Genomic DNA, 20,507 nt, shown 5'->3' on the forward strand with positions numbered 1-20,507 from the left:
TTTTCTATTTTGGCAAAACACATTTTTATTCCATGTTTTTAAAATCCACTCTACCCATTTTTAATGTTTAAAGATTAGGTCAGTTGTCAGACCTGTTTTTGCTGTTGTTTTTTACCCTTACCATTGTTGAAATATTGATGTCATGCAGTGATTGTTGCAGTTTGCTGCACTTTTCTGATTTTTTTGTCACTGCAGCATTTTGCGCCACAGCTCTTGGCAGGATTTTAAAGGATTTAGGAAGTTGAACACAGTTCCCTATAAATTTGACCGTTTTCCTTCTATCCCATGGTGTTCCTCCAGTTCCTAGTGGGCCACCTCGTAAAGTTGAGGTGGAGGCTGTCAACTCCTCATCTATTAAAGTGATCTGGCGCTCACCGATGCCCACCAAGCAGCATGGTCAGATCCGAGGGTACCAGGTGCACTATGTCAGGATGGTTAATGGGGAGCCTACAGGACAGCCAGTCATCAAGGACACACTGATTGATGATGCCCAGGTACAACACCCTCCTCAGCCAGCCACTTTTTCTCACAGACAGTATTGTTTTCTCTTTTCATCTTCACATGCACAACAACAAGTCTTTCATTTAGAGTGGATAAAGAATAATAAGTATCATTATAACTCAATCAAAAAAAAAAAAAAACTGAAACTGTGTGGCTAAATTTACTTCTATTGAATACATTTGGATCTTATTTATCTGTATGAGCTAATACATTTATTTGGTCACTACAGTCAGATTGAGTGTTTATGTTTTTCTGTACCTGGCCTTATCTGTTGTCTCTTTTCTCTTCATATTCTGATATCATAATCAGTGGGAATATGATGATTCAACTGAACATGTGAGTATCTAAATTTGAGAAGATTTTAATTCTGTTTTCCTCTGCTGTCGTCAGCTGCATGATTTGCATGTCTTCTTTGTGCAATAATTGACGACTTGGTGGCCTGATTAGCAATAGTTTGAAACCTATATTCAGATGTTGAGCTAATGGAACTCAAAACATTTGTTCATAGAAATCTAAATTACACTGACCAAATTTCAGCTCTATAAGCATTTTCTAACTATCCTGTTTTACTACACATTGTGAATTCAAGTTATTTACTAAGTAAATCTTAACTTCATCAACACTGTCCCTGTCCATTTCTAAATATCTGCTGAGAGAGTGTGTTGGATCCTCCCTTATATTTTCAAATCAAAAAGTGCTCTAAGTTCAGTGCGATATCTTTACAGGTAATGATCATCGCAGAGCTGCAAGCTGAGACCACATATTCAGTCACAGTGGCAGCCTACACAACAAAAGGTGACGGTGCACGCAGCAAACCCAAATTAATCACCACTACTGGCGCAGGTAAGTTGATCAATGCTGCTAACAAATGCTTATATGCTTATGGACTATATGTTCATATAATGCTGCACCTTTGTTTTTCAATCATTAAACTGTATAAAATGAGAGGAAAAAAAAAAAAAAAAAAAAAACGCACAGTGAAAGCAGTGGGGATAACAGGATTCTCCAAATCCTCAACTTTTGATTTAAAAGGTCATGATTAGATTGTCAATCTCTTTTTGGGTCCTTTTAGCAGGAATGGCCAGGCCATTATTGAACAAGTCCAGTCTAACGTAGTCTACTATCATTGTTTACGCCACAGTAACTTGTGGGAGATCTGAATCATGTTGCCTGTGGAGTATGCATGTAACAAAGCTACCAAACTGAAGTTTTCTCGATTACAATGCAAATGGTTTGATAAAACCATATGGGCGAAAGCAAAATATTTCCACACCGAGGATTTCTGTGAAGTAGAAGAGGTTCAGGTTTGGTGAATATGTCTTATACAGTCTTAACTGGCTGCACATTGAGGATAGGAGGTAATGTAGACTCGTGTTCTTTTTTCCCCTCGATACATTTGCGGGACCTGATATTGAAGGCATGGCTCCATCTGGCTGAGGTCACATTTATAGTTACGAACAACCTAGAGATGGAGTGGGTAAAAAAAAAAAACAAAAAACATGAAAGGAACACGGCACTGTTCAGCTTTTTTTACTCACCACTTTTTAAAGTGCTAAGTTACAGTAAAAGGCCCACACACAAAGGTTGACTCGTAGATATCTGTTCTTTACAAATATACAATGTACACATGGTTATTTGTATCCATAAAATATTTCCCTTCCTTCATTCTCCATAGTTCCTGAAAAACCCCGACTGATGATAAGCACAACCAACATGGGCACTGCTCTCCTCCAGTGGCATCCGCCAATTTTAACCCACGGTCCCCTGCAAGGCTACCGCCTACGTTTTGGCCGCAAAGATGTGGAACCATTGACTGTCATTGAGTTCCCTGAGCGAGAAAATCACTACACCACCAAAGAGATCCATAAGGGAGCTTCATACACGTTCCGCCTTTCTGCGCGCAACAAGGTGGGCTTTGGTGAAGAGACAATCAAAGAAGTCACCACAAATGAGGATATCCCAAGCGGCTACCCTCAGAGCATCACAGCTGAGGGTGCCACCACCTCCACCATTCAGGTTAGCTGGCAACCTGTTTTGCTGGCAGAGCGAAATGGTCAAATAGTGAAATACGCACTACAGTATAAGGACATCAACAGTCCACGCAGTCCCTCAGAGCTCTTCATCACCGCCCCGGAATCAACAGTCATCCTGGATGGCCTTAAGGCAGATACCACTTATGATATTAAAATGTGTGCCTTCACCAGCAAGGGCTCTGGTCCCTATAGCCCAAGTGTCCAATTCAGGACACAGCCTTTGGATCAAGGTAGGACCAGTCCCTGAACTCTTTTTAGCCTTTTCCCTTTAAGAAAATAAAAAAAAGAAACAGCAGCGAAACAAACCAGCCTTTCCACGTGAAGCCTTTTTCATACTGCACCTTCTTCAGAAAGCCTCACATGGCAGAGGTTGAGTACAGAAGTATGGAATCAAACAGGACTCTGGTATTAACATGTTGCCCAAAACTTAGCTTCCATAATCTAAGCATGATTTAAAAAAACTCACATAAGTAAGTATGTGTGTCTTTTGTGTCTTGTGAGTCAAACAAAGGTCAGTCATTAACGTAAGAGTTGGTGTTGGTAACAAGGTAAGAAGGCAGTGCTGAGTTCAGTGTAATAGCGATTTCAGTCTGGTTTTGAAGGAGACATCTGCAGGTAAGCAGTGGTGTGGGGCCATGGATGTAAAAAGATGTTTTGTGTCTAAATCACCTGCTCCCCCTTTCTTTTAGCAGTGTTTGCAAAAAATTTTCACGTGAAAGCTGCCATGAAGACATCAGTCTGGCTGACTTGGGAAATCCCAGACACCTACAACCCAGCTCAACCTTTCACTGTAAGCACAGCTTCGACAAACCTTTTAAAATGTCTCAAGGTATTTTTCACATTACAGTGACACAAACGATTAATGTGTACACAAAACTCAACTCATTGGCCTACAGATACTATACGATAACGGCCAGAGCGTGGAAGTCGATGGGAAGCTAACACAGAAGCTAATAACAGGTCTTCAACCAGAAACCCAATACTCCTTCCTCCTGACCAACCGTGGCAATAGTGCTGGAGGTCTGCAGCACCGCGTATCCACCATGACGGCCCCAGACATCCTTCGCACTAAACCATACCTGATCGGAAAAACCAACTCAGACGGCATGGTGACCGTGGAGCTACCAACAGTGCAAACATCTGAGAGAGTAAGGTAAGTGTCAGCTATCAGACGAAGGGTGATTTTAATTTGTGCTGCTCTCTAAATGTTGATGAGTGAAATCATCAGCTAAGAACCACGTCTCCTGAGACCCACTCTTTATTGTATTTAATACATTACAGCGTAACAGCTTCATAAGCTTCAGCACTTCAACAAACCAAATCTTCTCTCTAAATCAAGCATAATGATTTGACATGTAAGGACACCAACTGAATTACTGATTATTATTACTGACTGATGGGTTGTGGATTGAAATAGACAAGGTAGCTTGACAGCTGACCTTGTCAGGGGCTATTCTTGCCAACAGAATAATTTTTATTCAGCCTACATTTCAGTGTTATATCCACTTCACCTCAGTCATTACACACTAAAGCAGCCCAACTCATTTAAGCACACTCCTCTAAGCTCTGTAAAGTCTCTTATAGCCTTTCAACAAAGCTCAGGGTTGTCAGAAGGCCAAGGAGCACATCCGATTGTAGAGTGACGCTTCAAACTCATCTTGGGTGTTTTGATCTTGCTGGATGCACTAGGCCCACTGTGTCCCATGCCAGAGCTTAAGCTAATTAGTTTCCCATTAGCCTGCCACGCTGCCTTCCTGGCTAACACTACCTCGTGCAGTGCCCAACCAGGAAGCCAAACTCTGGCAGAGGCCGTTATCTCTCTTGCCACCTTGATGAAAGGATGAAAATCCTCCTAACTCTCTTATCTTTTCTGCATTCACAGAGGCACAGAGGTCTCTTAATTAACCCTCAAGGGGCCCTGTTGAGGTGACCGTGTTTTCTGACTTCTGAATATGCTTAAACTAGAAAGAAAATATAGAAGAAATTGTCCTAATGAAGGGATTTCAAGAAAAAAAACAAACCTATAACATGCAAATAAGCTCATATGCCTTTTGGGGGTTTTCGTAGGGATGTAACGGTACGTGTACCTAACGTGCCGAAAATATTACCATGCTAAATCACAGTGGAGCTACTCACCACTTCTTGTCTGCTCCAGGTGACAGAACACTTTCTCAAAACCCCGTAATAATAATACTAATAATAATATTAACTGTTCATGTTCACTGTTGTTCATGTGCACAGTCAAAGTGCTTTACAGATTATAGTAAAACAGAGCAGATAGACAGATAGAAGCAATAAAACAGATAAAAACTATAAAACAAAACAGATAAAAACAATAAAAACAAAGTATTCAACAGACTATGACAGAGGAAACAGAAAACAGGTGGGCCTTTGGGTTAGCTTTCACCAACTCCACTGAACAAGCCTGTCTGATGTCCAGTAGAAGGCAGTTCCACGGTGACGGTGCATGGAAAGAGAGGGCCTGCTCACCCACTGTCTTTTTATTAACTTTAGGGTCAGTCAACAGACCAGTCCCCTCAGAGAATAGAGACTTTGCAGGTTCATAAGGCTCCAAAAGGTCCTTGAAATAGAATGGCACAGTGCCATTTACAGCTTTGTAAGTTAGAAGCAATAACAAAGTCAGCTCCGGCAAACAGGGAGCCAATGAAGAGAAATCCACCCTAGAAACCTTGTTTAGCATGTAGCACAGACCAGCTACCCAAACAAATTCTATTGAGTTAATCTAACTTTAACTGGCGGCCTGTCACCTGGAACGTTGGCCGGGATTTCCTTTACCATAACATTACACCCCTAGGTTTCTGGCATGGTTATCAGACATAGCAGGCACTGCGCAACACCATTATTTATTCACCATCAAATGGCATTGTCAAACAAGCTGATGAAATTCAGTGTTTTGGAAAGTGTCTGTCATATTTGACCTTGTTCAGAGTGTTCATGTACCATACTATATTTTATTCTGCAGGGGATACTACATTGTGGTCGTACCTTTGAAGAAACAGCGGACTGGAAAGTTTTTTAAACCCTGGGATAATCCTGATGAGATGAATTTGGAGGAGGTAAGTGTTAAAGACGAGCTAATTATGATGATTAAAAGTATTCCATTCATTATTCTCTTCAAGTTATTGTAACAAGTTTTCCTAACAGTAAACTTTTGTTGCCCTGTCAGTCGTTTCTTTTCTCAAAACTGGAAAAAATTAGTTGAGGCAGGTAAGAGGGCAGGAGGAACAGGAGATGAGTCTCACTGACTGACGCAAATAGCTGCAGAGAGCACTGTTCATATGGAAATGAGAACATGAAGTAGCCATCAAGTGCACCGCGAACTCAACCCCTATCCGCACCTCCTCCTTCCTCCTCTTTGTGTCTGTGGTAATTACCTAAAGAGCTGCATCAGGCCTTCACGTCTCTTTTCATTCCAAGCAAAGCTAGCACTACAGCGTATGCACAAACACTTGACAACTTTTATATTAATCCAGTTAGACAATTCAGGCGTTTCTGTGCATTTTGTGCATGATTAAATATTAAAAAAAATTATGCTTTTCTATCACTATGTATCGTAAGCATAAACTGCATTTAAGGCATTGCTTCCGCTGTCGAATCCGTTGGAGGAAACTAATGTATCTATGGTGCAGCAATTTCTTCTAAACTTCAAAAAAAGATATTCTCCTTCAGGTTATTGCAATTTGGAATTCATAAAGTATTTATTTCTATAGTACAAACATCACAATCTATCAAATGTCTAGGAGGCTAAAAGAAAACACACCATGTCTCATCTGCCATTGGGTTTACAGCTCTTACCCACAGGCCCATGTCTGGAGCCTTGACCGATTGTCCAAAATTCACCCCTCTGTCAGAATTTATTTGTTTGTCAATATTGGCACTCACCTTTTCACAACTTTTCCCAAGGGCAGCTAGATTTAGCCATGTTGACAGGGGAGATGATTGAAGACATTATCGGGTAGCACCAACAGCCCAGCAGCCAAAACAGAACACACACACTCTAATGTGAATGACAGGCATATGCACCGTGCACATACCCTCACACACTAATTTCTGCCGGTCACAGATCGGTAATCAGATGCCCAAATAACTAGCCATGCTTGATTAGCATAATTATAATCCACAATTTGTTCTAGAAGTTTTTAGATGATGTAGACTAGTATGTAGTACAGTCTTGATGTGCTCCTTTCAACCTGTTAGGACTATTTTAACTGTTTTTGTTGGGAGAGAAGAAGTTTTATTTTTTGATCCAAAACTAATTAGAAGAACTGTGTGTTATGTAACAATAAACTTCTGGTAATTTAATGTCTATGATCCAACATGATGTATAAAAATTTATTTTGAAACAATTTATGGACATGACTTGTCATTACGTTGCACATCATGCATTCATATGTATGAAACCGTGGATCAGAAAGTACACAATTATACACTAGTAATCAAATGAAACAATTTTCCCTAAATTGTGTTTTTTGCCACATTTAAGCAAAAATGTTTGATTGTATAAACAAGAAAAAAATAACTGAGCTGAGTAAGTTTTAAATGAATTTGGTCTTTTTACTGTTTGAAGCTGTTGGATAATCCTCAGCTGTTTTATATGCTGGAAAGCCACACAGTCGTTTAATCTTGCAGTCTTTTGTGGTCTAAAAACAGATGAAATAAGTCATTGATCTTTTCTGTAATGCTCTGCCTTTTGCAATCAGCATTTTCAGCTCAGCAATCAGAAAGAAAAAAAATGTAGATAGATTTAGTTGGTGCGGATGTGTTTTCATGTGTGTGCTGGAACAAGTCACTATGTGTTATCATCACTCTGCTTCTTATTCCTCACTGTAGCTGCTGAAGGAGATAAACCGAACAAGCAGAGGCCTTCGGTTCCGCAGGCAGGCAGAACCCAAAGCCTATATCGCTGCCTACTTCAAAGACCTGCCTAAAGAGTTCACCCTGGGAGATGGCAAGATCTATGGGGACTTTGAAAATAAGCAACTTCAAAATGGCCAGGAGTACATCTTCTTTGTGCTTGCTGTTGTGGAGATGTCTGACAACGTGAGTCTGCTCTTTCTCACACGCATGCATTGTTTCAGTTTTTTCCGTATGACATATCCCTTGATGGTGATATCATGTTCTTTGTGCTCACAACTGTACTTGTTAGGAATAGAGGGTTAATTCAGCTACATTTTGCAGAGGGTCAGAGTTGGTTTTAGTCAGATGTGTTACTCTCAGCCCTTCTGAGGCTTTGACTTAAAAACTTAAAGCTTCAGCTGACCCTTGCTGCCTTAGGGAGGGAAACCCCTGAAGACCTTAGCTGATCGCAAGAATACCTTGATAACACGACTTCTCTTTAATTGCGTTTTACGTACCGCCCCCCTTATCTGTACTGTTGCAGCTAGTGTGTATGTGTGTATCCTCCTGTATGGATAGAAGACCTGAAAGCAGCATGATTAGGCAGCTGCAGGCGAGATGATGGATTTGATGGGCTGTAGGGTCTATAGTGCTACCACACATACTCTCTGCTAACCCAACGTTCAGGTAGAGAAAAAATGATAATGATGGACAGAGGCAAATCTCTAATTTGCCCACTGAAGCATATATTTTCTTCCCATAAGACCATTTTTAATCTTCTTTTAGAATGTGAAATAGTTCAATCAAGGTTCCTGCATAGGAGCAGATACTCAAGATAACTTTGATTGGTCAAACTGCAGCTGAGCAGAAATTGCACAGCAGACGTTTGAATAGTCTTTAAATTTGTATTCTGCGCATGCTTGGTGTTCTTAGATATGCTCTGTAATGGGAAAGTTAAGTGAAGTGTTGTATTAATTTATTGAACATCACAAATAGATTGAATGTATAATTTAAACATGCAGTTTGTGTGCGCTTACATGTTTGAGTAGAATATGATGGCTCTTACTTTGATTTTATCCCAATTTTCAGAATATTAATCACCAATTTACTTTCCTCTGACTCAGATCATGTATGCGACCAGTCCCTACTCTGACCCAGTGGTTTCAGCTGACATTGATCCTCAGCCAATCATCGACGAAGAGGAAGGCCTCATTTGGGTGGTGGGCCCTGTGCTAGCAGTTGTCTTCATCATATGCATTGTCATTGCCATCCTCCTTTACAAGAGGTAAGGACAAAGAATAGTCCCCATATGTGGGACTTTATCTGTTGAGTGTAAAAAAAAAAATAAAAATGCAGTTATTCACCTCAGAAGGGACAACTCCAACAACTCGAGGCATAAATACTGTATACTGCATATTCACTTCAAGGAGACAAAACAAAACAAGCACTATATACTGTACAAGCTATTACTATATATATATATATATGCACATTTATAATCCCAACCATGAAACCAACACGCTACTAGCATAAATACTTTGATTTGCTGACACTGAATATAAGATTTTAACTTCAACCATGAGGCTTATTGGTCCTCAGGCTATCCCATGACCCCCACCCTAATGCGCAGAACATACTGATGTACATCCAGGCACACAACTACCCAAACTGCAGACACCCACAATCCTTCACAGAGACATGTGTGCTGACTGAAAGTTAATCAGACACATCCATCTTCCCCCTGCATGGGCAAACAGATTCGCACATACAGACACACACACACAAAATATTCTAACACTAGCAGTAGTATGCTTTCACACCAAATTAAGACAGCATTTTTGTCTGAACCCCATAGTGGTAGTCAGACCCCGTGCTGTCGCAGCTCATCAGTCAAGCGTAAGAGGGAAGAGCTTTGACTATCTACCGCATGTCACTGGATGTGTGTGCAGCTTTAGAGAGCGCTTGGGGCCTAGGCCTTGGCATGTGTCACAACCACCCCTCCCCTTTCCATACTACACATTTCACAAGGGAACTCAGTTCTAGAGCTCGACTCTGACCTTATGCTGCCTTCCTTTGCCAGAGCACACATGCACACATTTTGACATGCATGCATCCACACACAGATTTTCATTTGTGCAAAGTTTATTTCATCAAACGTCCAGTCCTAAGCAATTTCAGTCCTCAAGTAGTAATTTTGAGAACATAAGCTTATTAATTGAAGAGTCAGCAAAAGTTATCATCAGTGACAAAAGTCAGTCTCTAGCAACTTAGTAATAAGGTGTATGCATACTACTTTCTCTAGTTCTCATTGTGTCTAGGATCCATTTATAATAATAATGAAAAGGTGAAATGTAACTGAACAAAGATTGTATATTTGCAGAAGGCTGTTCATTTGTGGTAGGCAGGTCTACACATCAATTACATATCCAGTGTCACTGCCACATTTGGGAGCATTCAGTGCATAACCAGGAGATATTTTGCTTGTTAAGATGAATTCTTTTGCGACACAATGCCACTCTTGTTCCACACAAAGGGAAACAACCATGTGATCCTGAGCCCAGGGGAAGGAAATCAGGATAACAATTAGCATCTTCAGAAAAAAGGTTAAAATCAGTATATTTGATACCAGTCCATGTGCGTTAACAGATATTGTAATGTTTTATATGCCTAATTTAGACACAGGACACAAAATTATAAATTCACATTATTTGCATTTATAATCTTACATCCATAAATCCTAAAGATGCATAATTCTTTATTTTAATAAACGCATCAGTGACAGGCTTATTTGCAGGAAAAGAGAGACAGCAATTAGGAGTCAAGAGATGACTTTTATGCTTGAACAAGAAGCAATCAGCTGAAACTGCTTGAAATACGAGAGATACAACGTACAAATCGCGGGTGCACCTGGGAAACTGTAGTATTTGAAACAAAGAGCCCACAAGAAGTATAATTGAGTATAATCTTGGAAGTGAGGCAACACTAATCTTGCACACAAAGCAAAACAGATATGATTGGTATCTTTTGACTCTTACATCATCAGTCATTCACTTACTCAAAAGAAAGTTTCTGAAATGCTCCATGAGAGCCTCGGGCCTACCACCTAATGTGTTGCCATTTCTTTCCTTGCTGACCAATGGAGCAGCAAACCAGACAGGTAAGAATGAGAAACAAGTCGAGAGAAACTAATTCTCCCTTTTTCTCCCCACATCATTTATATAATATTTCAACATATAAAAATAGGTAGTCATTCACAAAATTATTCTATGTGCTTAATCAGAATGAAAATGCTTACATTTAGCAATGGGACATTGTTTCTATGATAGCTGTGTGTGAAAATCAAAGCACAAATGCTTTGCCTTTTCCTACTAATAAACTCTGAATTCACCATGCCATATAATCACTGAATAATCTTCCAGTTATAAAAGCGTAGTGTGGGTTTATATCAATGAATTAACATTTCGTTTTCTGAAAGTAGGACTTGTGTCCGATTTGACCGTTACACCCACAAAATGTCCCCCAAAAAAGACAAAAAGTCTGCATTCGTAATTTTAACAAAACTGGAGGAAAAAGAATCCAATGTAATACAAGCATAAAGTACATGTTACATGTTATAATAGGCCCCTAGTATATCAGGGGAGGATTGAAAAGTGAACAATAGTCTTCACAAAGGTAGCTGTTAAGAGCTAAGGGTTAGGGTATTGTATTGTGAAGTGATGTTATTTAGTCCACCCCCTGTAGCCGTGCGTACTCTAAGAATGTAGCCTGTCACCTTCCTTATTGTATATCTGCTTTAATTATTCATGAAGACCATAAGGCACACTTTGCAATTATAGTTAAGAGGGTTTTCTGCATAAGACAGAAAAAAGAATTTATCAAAAATAGTAACAATTCAATGTTTATTGTGCAGGAAAAGAGCAGAATCTGAAGCTAGGAAAGGCAGTCTCCCGAACAGCAAAGAAATGCCACTGCATCATCCCACTGACCCTGTTGAGCTACGACGTCTCAACTTCCAGACACCTGGTAAGTATTTAAATTGAAGCCTGTAACATCCATGTCATTCACTGTGAATTTATGACTGAATATGCATTTCAGCAATGGTTGCCAGTGCTACTGAATGCTTTCTTAAAGGAAAAACATAACAGGGTTTTTAGAATTGATTGTGTCTGTGTTTGGAACCACTGCTGACGCTGAAGCAAAATACAATAACGACCTACAAAGTTTCTATCGGCTTTGTGGTGAGATTGCAGGTAGATAGCGGACAGGTGCTTAGAGGAGGTACAGCAGGTCAAAACTGACAGTGTCCTCCCAGGAGACACTTATCAGTGAAAATGAAGAGGCAGAAATGTAAGCTTGACAGTTTCATGGCAGCTGTCATCCTCCTCTGCACCTGGGATATCCAGGTCATCAGCACTTGTCATGCTTGCTCAAAATAGTACTGTCCTGCTTGGACAGTATCCTGCTACTTAAGGTGCCCACACGTAGTTTTGTGGAAAGAGAGGCTCATACACGATTTTGTACTTCCGTAATAAAGCCAAGGCAGGACTGCCATGAAAGTGTGGGAACAAGCTATAAACGTATAAAATGACCTGCTCGCAGTGAAGTGTCAAAGTGAGTGCTGGACGTTGGTCACGTGACTGTTTCTTGACTGAGGAGTGACAGTTCAAGCATCCCCTGAAAAGCTCGTATGCACCTTTCCTCTGCAAAGACACCAACAGAGATGTACTTAACCGCCATTTGAGTTCCTCCAGCACTGATTGCTTTGGGAAAGGTGTTCAGACACTGCCAATAATGTTGTAATATCAAAGCCATATTTTTCAGGTCAGCTGGTATGAAAGCAGGATGAATTATTGCTGCAGGCTCATTTTTGAAAAAAGATTATGCATATATTAGAAAGCTCTTCAATGATGTTAGGGACCATTACTGGCTGTTTCATCCTGGCACAGGGGTATTTTTCCTTTTGGCTCAGAGTGATCTAAACTATCAATGCGCTATTTCACTCACCTCTCAAGCCACCCCCCCTCCAAACAGCCTTTCTGAGAGCTGGTATCTTGTCTATTTCACTGCTCAAAAAGGGCCAAACTGATTTTTCAAGACCATGTGACCGCTTCCTCTTAAGTCCTGAAGCACTTCTACATTAGACCAACTCTCTCTGCCCTTCCTTTCACCTCTTTAGCCCTCAATGGACATTTTCATCTTAAGGATGCTTCATGTTTGAGCGACGGCATGTTGGAAATGGCACTTCTATTGTCCCCCAGTGGTGGAAATGGATTTTGAGTAGTGGGCTGCAATAGATATACCCTTAGCTGTCTTTCAGGGACATGAGAGTGGGTGGGAAAAGCAGGCACAGCTTCCATTAGCTAATGCCCACTTGTCACCACACTGTTGGAGAGGGATACTTTCAGCTAACTGCTGTATCAAAATGGCACCTGAATTCTTAAGTCACAGATATTTTGCTCCAGATGACTAAAACTTTTGATCTTTCCATACATATCTAATACAATCGTATGCTGATTACACAAATACATACCTTGTTTACCATCCAATTTTGAACAATGTCAATATACATTGTCAAAGCCAAGTGAACATAACTGCAGAATTAAACTTTGTACTGCAGAGTCCGCATGCAGTGTGACAACATATCAGCATCCTCAAGTTAAATTGAATGTCAAATAATATCCTATGGTTGCTCAGCTTTTGGCTTGTGCTTCTAGGATTTTTACTCCCTCTACGCTTTCTTATTTCTATGAAATAAGCATGGTGGCAAAACCAAGCTTCTGGCATGATGACTTGTATGTTACTAATGAATGTCCCATTTAGATGACATATAATCATTTAACTACTTCTTGCCACATTTCAATTTCTACCCTTTGTTTGTGGAAAGAAAAGTCATCACATTGCTCTGTGACGTCTGCAATGTATTTAATTACACCGCCGTTTCCTCCACAGGTTCAGGTGCGCCCAGTCACCCCAGTAACCTCCATTTGTCAAGTTAGTTGGTCTCGATTATGCATTTGACATGATTTGATTTGGGGTTTTTTTTTAGCTTTAATTTCCTTCTTTTCTGCCTCTTCTTGTATTTCCATCTTCATCTAATCCATCTGGTGTAATGCAATGTCATCACAGGAGGCGGAGTTTGAAATGACAGCTTGAAAACATGTCATTACTCAAAGCAGGCGTCAACATCTGGCCTAACATTTTGAATGGTTGTTTTGTTTTTGTTTTTGGGGATGTTTCTGTCTGTGTCTCCCTGTCATGCTAACTACACACCGCGGCTTTTTGTGTGAATAACTTTCTTGTCTCTCAATAGGGAGAGTCCCAATGGGGCAAGTGTGCTCAATGAATTTTCATTGGCTTCTGTGTCCACATCCTCCTTATGAGCATGGTCACTGCTTTGAGTGAACAACCTAGCCTAACAAGATCCACTCTTCCATTCCCCCTGTTAAAAACATGCTGCTTATCTAATTATTTACTTTTGGCTTATGCTTGGGTGATGGCCTTTTAAAAGACAGATGACTGATCCTCAGACCATCTTATTGACAGGTATGGCAAGCCACCCTCCAATACCAATTATGGACCTCGCAGATCATCTAGAACGGCTAAAGGCAAATGACAACCTCAAGTTTTCACAAGAATATGAAGTAAGTGTCATCTGAGTCCCAGTGTTGATTGAAAAGTTGTCAAATTTGTTTTGGAACAAGAGTGTTGTTGCATAAAGACAACCAAAATAATGGCCACCATTATTTATGAGCGCGCTACACAGACATCGATTTTGAAATGCCATTATTTAGCATGCTGGGCAAACACCACAGTCTCGCATTCAATTATATTTTTCTGGAAGTGTTAATTCTATCATCATATACCCGTAACAACCAGATAGTCTAAGCATAATTAACAATGTGTCAACTGCATCTGGTATTAAGTATTTTCATGAACATATCTCCTTCAGAATAGTTCAGATTAGCCATATTACCCAGAATGCCTTTCTCTATTCAGGAAATTTGACAGGTTATAGTGGGAAGCAAACAGCTGTTATTAACACCCAGAACCGCTACATTCCTTTTCCTGTGCCTGTAGGCTCACTGACATGACTTAGTAATACAGATAAAAGGAAAACGGACCATGACTAATGCTGTTAGTGCACTTTGGCTTTTTCTGTTTTGACAAATCGAAAACAGTGCTGTGAAAAAAAATGGATATCAAATCAATGAAATCATTTGATTTGACTAAAGTAAAGTAAATTATCACCTTGAACCCTGCACAAACAAAGCATTTCTTTTTTCTTTTTTTTTTACCAATTGAAGATCAGAATTCCTCAGTTAATATGAAGTGATAAATGATTTCATTATAATGAGCACCGCTAGCGAGAGGAAGTGCTACAACTAGTAGTATATGGGGTTAGGTGAAGCAGTATGTTATAAACAGGATATTCAGCCGTGTTTATCCTTGAGAAACATAATGCTTTACTGCTAGTGTGATTAATGTGATACTACTCTGAGGATTCGAAAGCTATGGTTTACTGACACAGTGAGTTAATTTATGGCCACACTTTAGCTGAAGCCCCACTCTGGAACACACGGTCCTATCCTATAAAAATATACCACTTAAATGTGTGAATTATAATAATGTATGCCGTGATAATACCTTTAAATTTAGAAGTCCTTACAATTTAAGAGCCCTCGAAAACCTGTAGGCTGTAGTCAGACCATGTTTACGTTACCTATATATTTGAACCATGTTGCCAATTAACTGGTTTGCAGACCAGATGGGCAGCATAGGATAGGAAAGGCTCCAAAATATATGAGGTCATTGTACAGGGGCTTGCCAAACTGCCCAATCAGTCTTGCTACGCAAGTACGCTGAATTCCATTTCATTTTGCTTTCTCATGAGCAGTGAAAAGCAATTTTAGGACTATAATAAAATACTGATTTTTTTTTTCCTTTACACAGACCACTGTTTAAACATATTTTGATAAAATATGGGACTCAGTCAATCCGCCATATTGCTGCTTTAGGTTATTACTGCAAATGAACTTGGTGCTGAAAAGTCTCGTCTAATGTCCATCTTTCCATGGTCATGGCAGGAATCTAAAGTTTGTAATCATTAAACTGGTCTGAAAGTGAGCAATGAAGATAATTTTCATGCATTTATTGTTCACATAAATTGTTCGAAATAAACTATAAAAGCAGGATCATACACAGATCTATGTAAATGATACGACAGGACTTTGTCTTAATGTGGCTGTTGTTGCAGTCTGTTCTACCACACTGCAAATAAAAGTTGTTTGTGGTCATTAAAAAAAACAAGCACAATATTTTCTGTCCCATATGAAATAGAATTTTTCATGGCTTTGTGTTATTCCTCCGAGACATTTTTTATATTTAAGGACTATTATAAATCTCTACTTCACAAACCAATGGGGATTGGGATCGCAAATGCCATTAAACTGGTCTCAAGTGTGGCATTCTAATATCTACAATAGAGTCAAATAAGAAAAGCTGATAGAACATGAGCTTTTTCTCTGAATGATTCTGATTCATTTTTCCCTAAATCTACATATTTGTATGCAGTGGTTACTTCATGCTAAAAACAACACTCAGTTCACATACAAAGTGAACTATCCACTCAAGTAAACTTCCCTCCATAAATGCTTTTTGAATTATAATTTAAAATTTGAAGACCAAAAGAGAACTTGCATACTGTAGCAGTCATAGCTGGCATTCCATTTTCCAAAATTTGCACAGAGGCCAAAATAAACCTCTAAAATTAACTAACCTGAAAAGATACAAGGAAAAGGTAGCTTTATTGTCACTATTTAGCTACTAGTAGCCTTTACGTGGAGTGTTTACAAATAATAATAATAATAATAATGCATTTTAATTATAGACAGCTTTCTGGACACTAAAAGACAGCTAAAATACAATCCACTGGCAAATACAAACATGAAAGCAGTAAAATAAACGTGAAAATGAAAGAAGTGAAAGTGAAGTCTTACGAGTCCTATAGACACACAAATGATTAAAAGGTCTTCATCAATGTTTCGTACATAAAAGAAGGACATAAAAGAAGGACAATTATATTTTTCTTCAGAAAATGTGCAATCAGTGCAAATTCATACAATAGATTAAGGGACAAAAAAGTCAAATTTCAGACACAAGCATTCCCATTCACTTCCTCAGAGGCCTTGAAAAACACATCCTTTCTAAAAGTTGTAAGACACTTGGCAAAGACGCCCTTGAGTTTCAAGCAGACCCATAAAATGTATCCCAACATCAATAAAATACAACAGACCATTTTAATTTCCAACACATGCTGTGTGTTGAAAGGCACATTTTAGTGAACTACCAGACGTTGCTCCTGGACAGAAAGCTGAATTTAACCTTGGCTATCAACTTCTGTAAAATGTGCCTATAGCTCAAAATGTTTCATTGTAATAATGACAAATTTTCTTCTTACAGTCCATCGACCCTGGTCAGCAGTTCACATGGGAGCACTCGAACCTGGAGGTTAACAAACCAAAGAACAGATATGCCAACGTGATTGCCTATGACCATTCCAGAGTCTTGCTCTCTGCTATTGATGGTATGCCACCCACCGCTATCTTTCCTTCCAACTGCTGCATCGATTCTACAGGCATCCAGTACATCCCTATCTTTCCTCAGGATTGCAATCGCAAATATCTTTGCCTGCATAAGCATATCAGAGTCCCCATTCCCTTTAAAACTAAAGGTGCTTGGAAAGAAAAAGCACAGTCAAAACAAGAGCAGATAAAGAATTAAAAGATTTTAGGAATTTTTAAGTGTCATGCTTACATTTGGCTGAAGCCATGGATTGTTATATTACTTGTAATTGTATTTTGTTGATACGACCTATCTACGATTTGGTTGTAGTTGTAGTTCTGAACATCATAACTCAACTTTGCAGCTTGATTTCACAGTTTCTCACACAACCATGATGAAGCCTTCCAGTCCTTAATCAATTTAGGGCCTGTTGCCCTGTATAGTACAGCTTCAAAGTCAAGAAAGACCATTTTGAAAAGGTTAGTTAAGTGCTGGCTACTTTGCCACTTTATTGGATTAACTGAACTGACAAGTGCACATACACGCACTCCTATTAATTAACCATCTGCATTGATCGGCTCCCATAGAGGGCATAGGAATATAAACAAGTATTTAATGGCTAATGTGACAATAAGAGATAGATAAAAACTTGAGAGCCCTTTTTGCAGTCTCAGAAACAACATAAAGCTTGAGTGTTGATGGAACTCCATTAAGCAGGCGTATGAACGCATCTGCACAAACACACTAGAGTCTTTGTACTGTAGCAAATGAGCAGTTCTCAGCCAGGGGGACATGAGCGACTTCCTCTTTTCCTTCTAATCTTAAACAAAGCCTTGGCAAGCAATGCCTCCATTGTTTACTTTGAGTTCTTTGAATAAAAAAGAGATTTGGGAATTGACATCAGAATCTGAAGACAGCTACGTTCAGGATTTATTGATGCAGAGATGGTTGAGGAAAATGTTTGGGATACAAGCGTTCTGACGCTTGAGAACATTTGTGGACTTTAATGGTGGCGACATCACTGTATATGCTCTACTTTTGACAGCTTTTGAGAGAACCTCTTGCCAAGTTGCCTGACCACATAAAACATAAGGTTAGAACTATTAAACTGCTGTCTGGAGTTAATTCCTCAGCCTAAATTGTACAGTTTCTAATTTAATTTACTATTTACTCATTGCATGATCACCCTTCAAAACTCAAAATTCCATATTAATTTTGAAACAATAAATGTAGCTTTTGCACTGGTCTATATTTAGTACGAAGGCTGTCACAAGTCTCTTCTCTTACAATGACAACAGCTACACCGGAGTCACCCAAGGAGGTTGTTTCTTCACAAAATCTAATCAGGACTAAATATGAATATTTTATAAATCTACTCTTGGGTTAGACAAATGTAATGTCTCAAAATCAAATCAAATGTATTTAGCACCAAATCATGTAGTTACATCAAGGCATTTTACACATGGAGCTGGACTAGACCAAAAGCTTTATGGAGTTGTTAAAGAGACCCAAAATGTCCCTCCAAGAGCAAGCACTTGGCAAAAGTAGCTAGGAAAAACTTCCTTTGAGAGACAGAACTGGGTTCAGGGAGGGCAGCCATCTGCCTCGACTGGTTGGGTTGAGTGAGAGAGAATGGTGGTGGTGGTGGTGTGGGGGGGGGGGGGGCAGAGAGAGAAGCAGGGGCAGTGAGAGCGAGCGTGAAGGGGAGGAGGGAGAGGGATGGAGAGAGAGCAAGAACAGGAGAATAGAAGATGCCATGGGAAATACAGACAAAACAGAGAGAAAACTTAGTGATTGCAACCTGGTAGATCTAAATGTGAGGTATGGGAAGTGAGAGTAGTGTGTAATAACTAAAGGTTGGCAGCAGGTACTGAGCCTATACTATCAAATAAATACAGAAATAAAGTAATGAATAAAATAAATATGCTATCAGTAAAACCTCGGCAACTGCAACAAAAACTAAGAATCATTATCTGAACAATATAGCAAAAAACCAAAGACCCAAGTGTCTTTATTTTTTTACACTCTTAGAGATGCCTTTGTCTTTTTTTTTTATGAAGACTAAGCAATAATGTAGCAATGTTTATTAATGTTTACTAAGCATCCTGACAGAAAGTGGTCGAAATTATACAAATCCTGAGTGACAGAAAGCATAAAGGCAAAATCCATTTGCAAATATGCATTAAACAACATGCCTCATTCTCATTAAATCACAGTAATGTCTCTTTTGGCTTTTTTCTTTTCAATTCGAAAACACACTGGGCTTAACTGTACTTATCCTTTGTCCATCACGGAAATGTACAACTGCCTCGCTGTGTGGACAACTTCAACAGCAAGAAACAGAGACGGTAGGGGAGAAGAGAAAAATAAGATGTGGGTGGGTTTTTTGAATGTGTTCATAGTCCAATTTCTTTGCTTTTTTATGTTGAATAAGTTACCTGGGAGTAAAAGGCAGTCTGGGGGACGGGGGGAGAGGAAGCAGCTGGAGTGAGGGGATTCTCTGGGACGTGGCATCCATGCAGATGAGACTTATCTTGGCCAACCATGTGTGCATGGGGCCCCTAAACTGCCAGTCCTAAAGCATTGACTAGCTGTCAGCTCTGTCTCTTTCCCCTGGATTCGAAAAGGCTGCTGTGCCTTTCATTTAATATAAGCAAAAGGAAGGAGGAGTGCAGGGGAAAGGGGAAAATTGTTTTCCTAGTTTTCTGCGGGTTTGTTTTTCTCAATATGAGGTGATGGACTTTTTACGGACCAGGATTTATCTGCAAGTCAGTTGCAGATATGGAAGAGGGACACAAAAACAGTGGATTTAAAAATGTTGCTGATAGTAAATACAAATCCCAATGGACTGTAAAGCTGGTTCCAAAGGGACTGCTTTGTGCTTTCCAAATAATGAAAACACTTGGTTAATGACAGGAAATGAACAGCCCCACACAGTGTCCAGTGACATCTGCTTCTCCCGGGGAGGCAGAATCCAGACAATTAACCATTTTATTTATTAAGTGTCTGAGTTATTGTACCCACATTTAAATGACCACATCCTCTGCAATGTACTGACGTAATGTTTTTCTGGTTTAGCTTATGTTCTTTTTTACCCATACCTACTGAGCTTGACAATACATGTCACAACCCGTCTCTTTTCAGGTATCCCTGGAAGTGACTACATCAATTCCAACTACATTGATGGCTACAGAAAGCAGAACGCCTACATTGCCACCCAAGGATCTTTGCCAGAGACATTCGGTGACTTCTGGAGGATGATTTGGGAGCAGAGGAGTGCCATTATCGTCATGATGACCAAGCTGGAGGAAAGGTCCAGGGTAAGAAACAACCTCATTATTATTTCATGTTCACTATCTAATAAAGGGCACTCAATGAATTGGATGAGCTATACACAGTAAAACCTAAACACTAGTACATGATTAAATCACATCATAGTCTTTGTGCCAGCCAAGTCAGATGATCTGGCAAAAAAAGCTAGACAATGCTAAACGAAAACAGGCCATTGAGAAAAGTCTAGCAATATACTTTGAATATACTTTGATATCCCCTAAA

The 20,507-nt window shown here is 39.6% G+C and overlaps 1 protein-coding gene across 7 annotated transcripts in view; it reads left to right on the plus strand.

The window, feature by feature from the left end:
• LOC115059210 (receptor-type tyrosine-protein phosphatase delta) overlaps window positions 1–20,507 on the plus strand; it is a 199,528-nt gene that overhangs the window by 165,105 nt on the left and 13,916 nt on the right. For 2 of the 7 annotated variants that reach the window (XM_029526854.1, XM_029526853.1), the window contains 14 exons: window positions 301–494; window positions 811–837; window positions 1,227–1,344; window positions 2,177–2,764; window positions 3,224–3,324; window positions 3,431–3,687; window positions 5,518–5,611; window positions 7,386–7,595; window positions 8,516–8,676; window positions 11,302–11,414; window positions 13,341–13,382; window positions 13,935–14,032; window positions 16,851–16,974; window positions 20,097–20,272. In XM_029526854.1, coding sequence (XP_029382714.1) covers window positions 301–494; window positions 811–837; window positions 1,227–1,344; window positions 2,177–2,764; window positions 3,224–3,324; window positions 3,431–3,687; window positions 5,518–5,611; window positions 7,386–7,595; window positions 8,516–8,676; window positions 11,302–11,414; window positions 13,341–13,382; window positions 13,935–14,032; window positions 16,851–16,974; window positions 20,097–20,272 — 2,303 coding nt within the window. Of the gene's footprint in view, window positions 1–300; window positions 495–810; window positions 838–1,226; window positions 1,345–2,176; window positions 2,765–3,223; window positions 3,325–3,430; window positions 3,688–5,517; window positions 5,612–7,385; window positions 7,596–8,515; window positions 8,677–10,536; window positions 10,549–11,301; window positions 11,415–13,340; window positions 13,383–13,934; window positions 14,033–16,850; window positions 16,975–20,096; window positions 20,273–20,507 lie in introns of all 7 variants that reach the window. The other 5 variants (XM_029526858.1, XM_029526856.1, XM_029526855.1 and 2 more) reach the window with 5 other exon arrangements.

The sequence above is a fragment of the Echeneis naucrates genome, chromosome 18 (assembly GCF_900963305.1).
Source record: "Echeneis naucrates chromosome 18, fEcheNa1.1, whole genome shotgun sequence".
Taxonomy (NCBI): Eukaryota; Metazoa; Chordata; class Actinopteri; order Carangiformes; family Echeneidae; genus Echeneis; species Echeneis naucrates.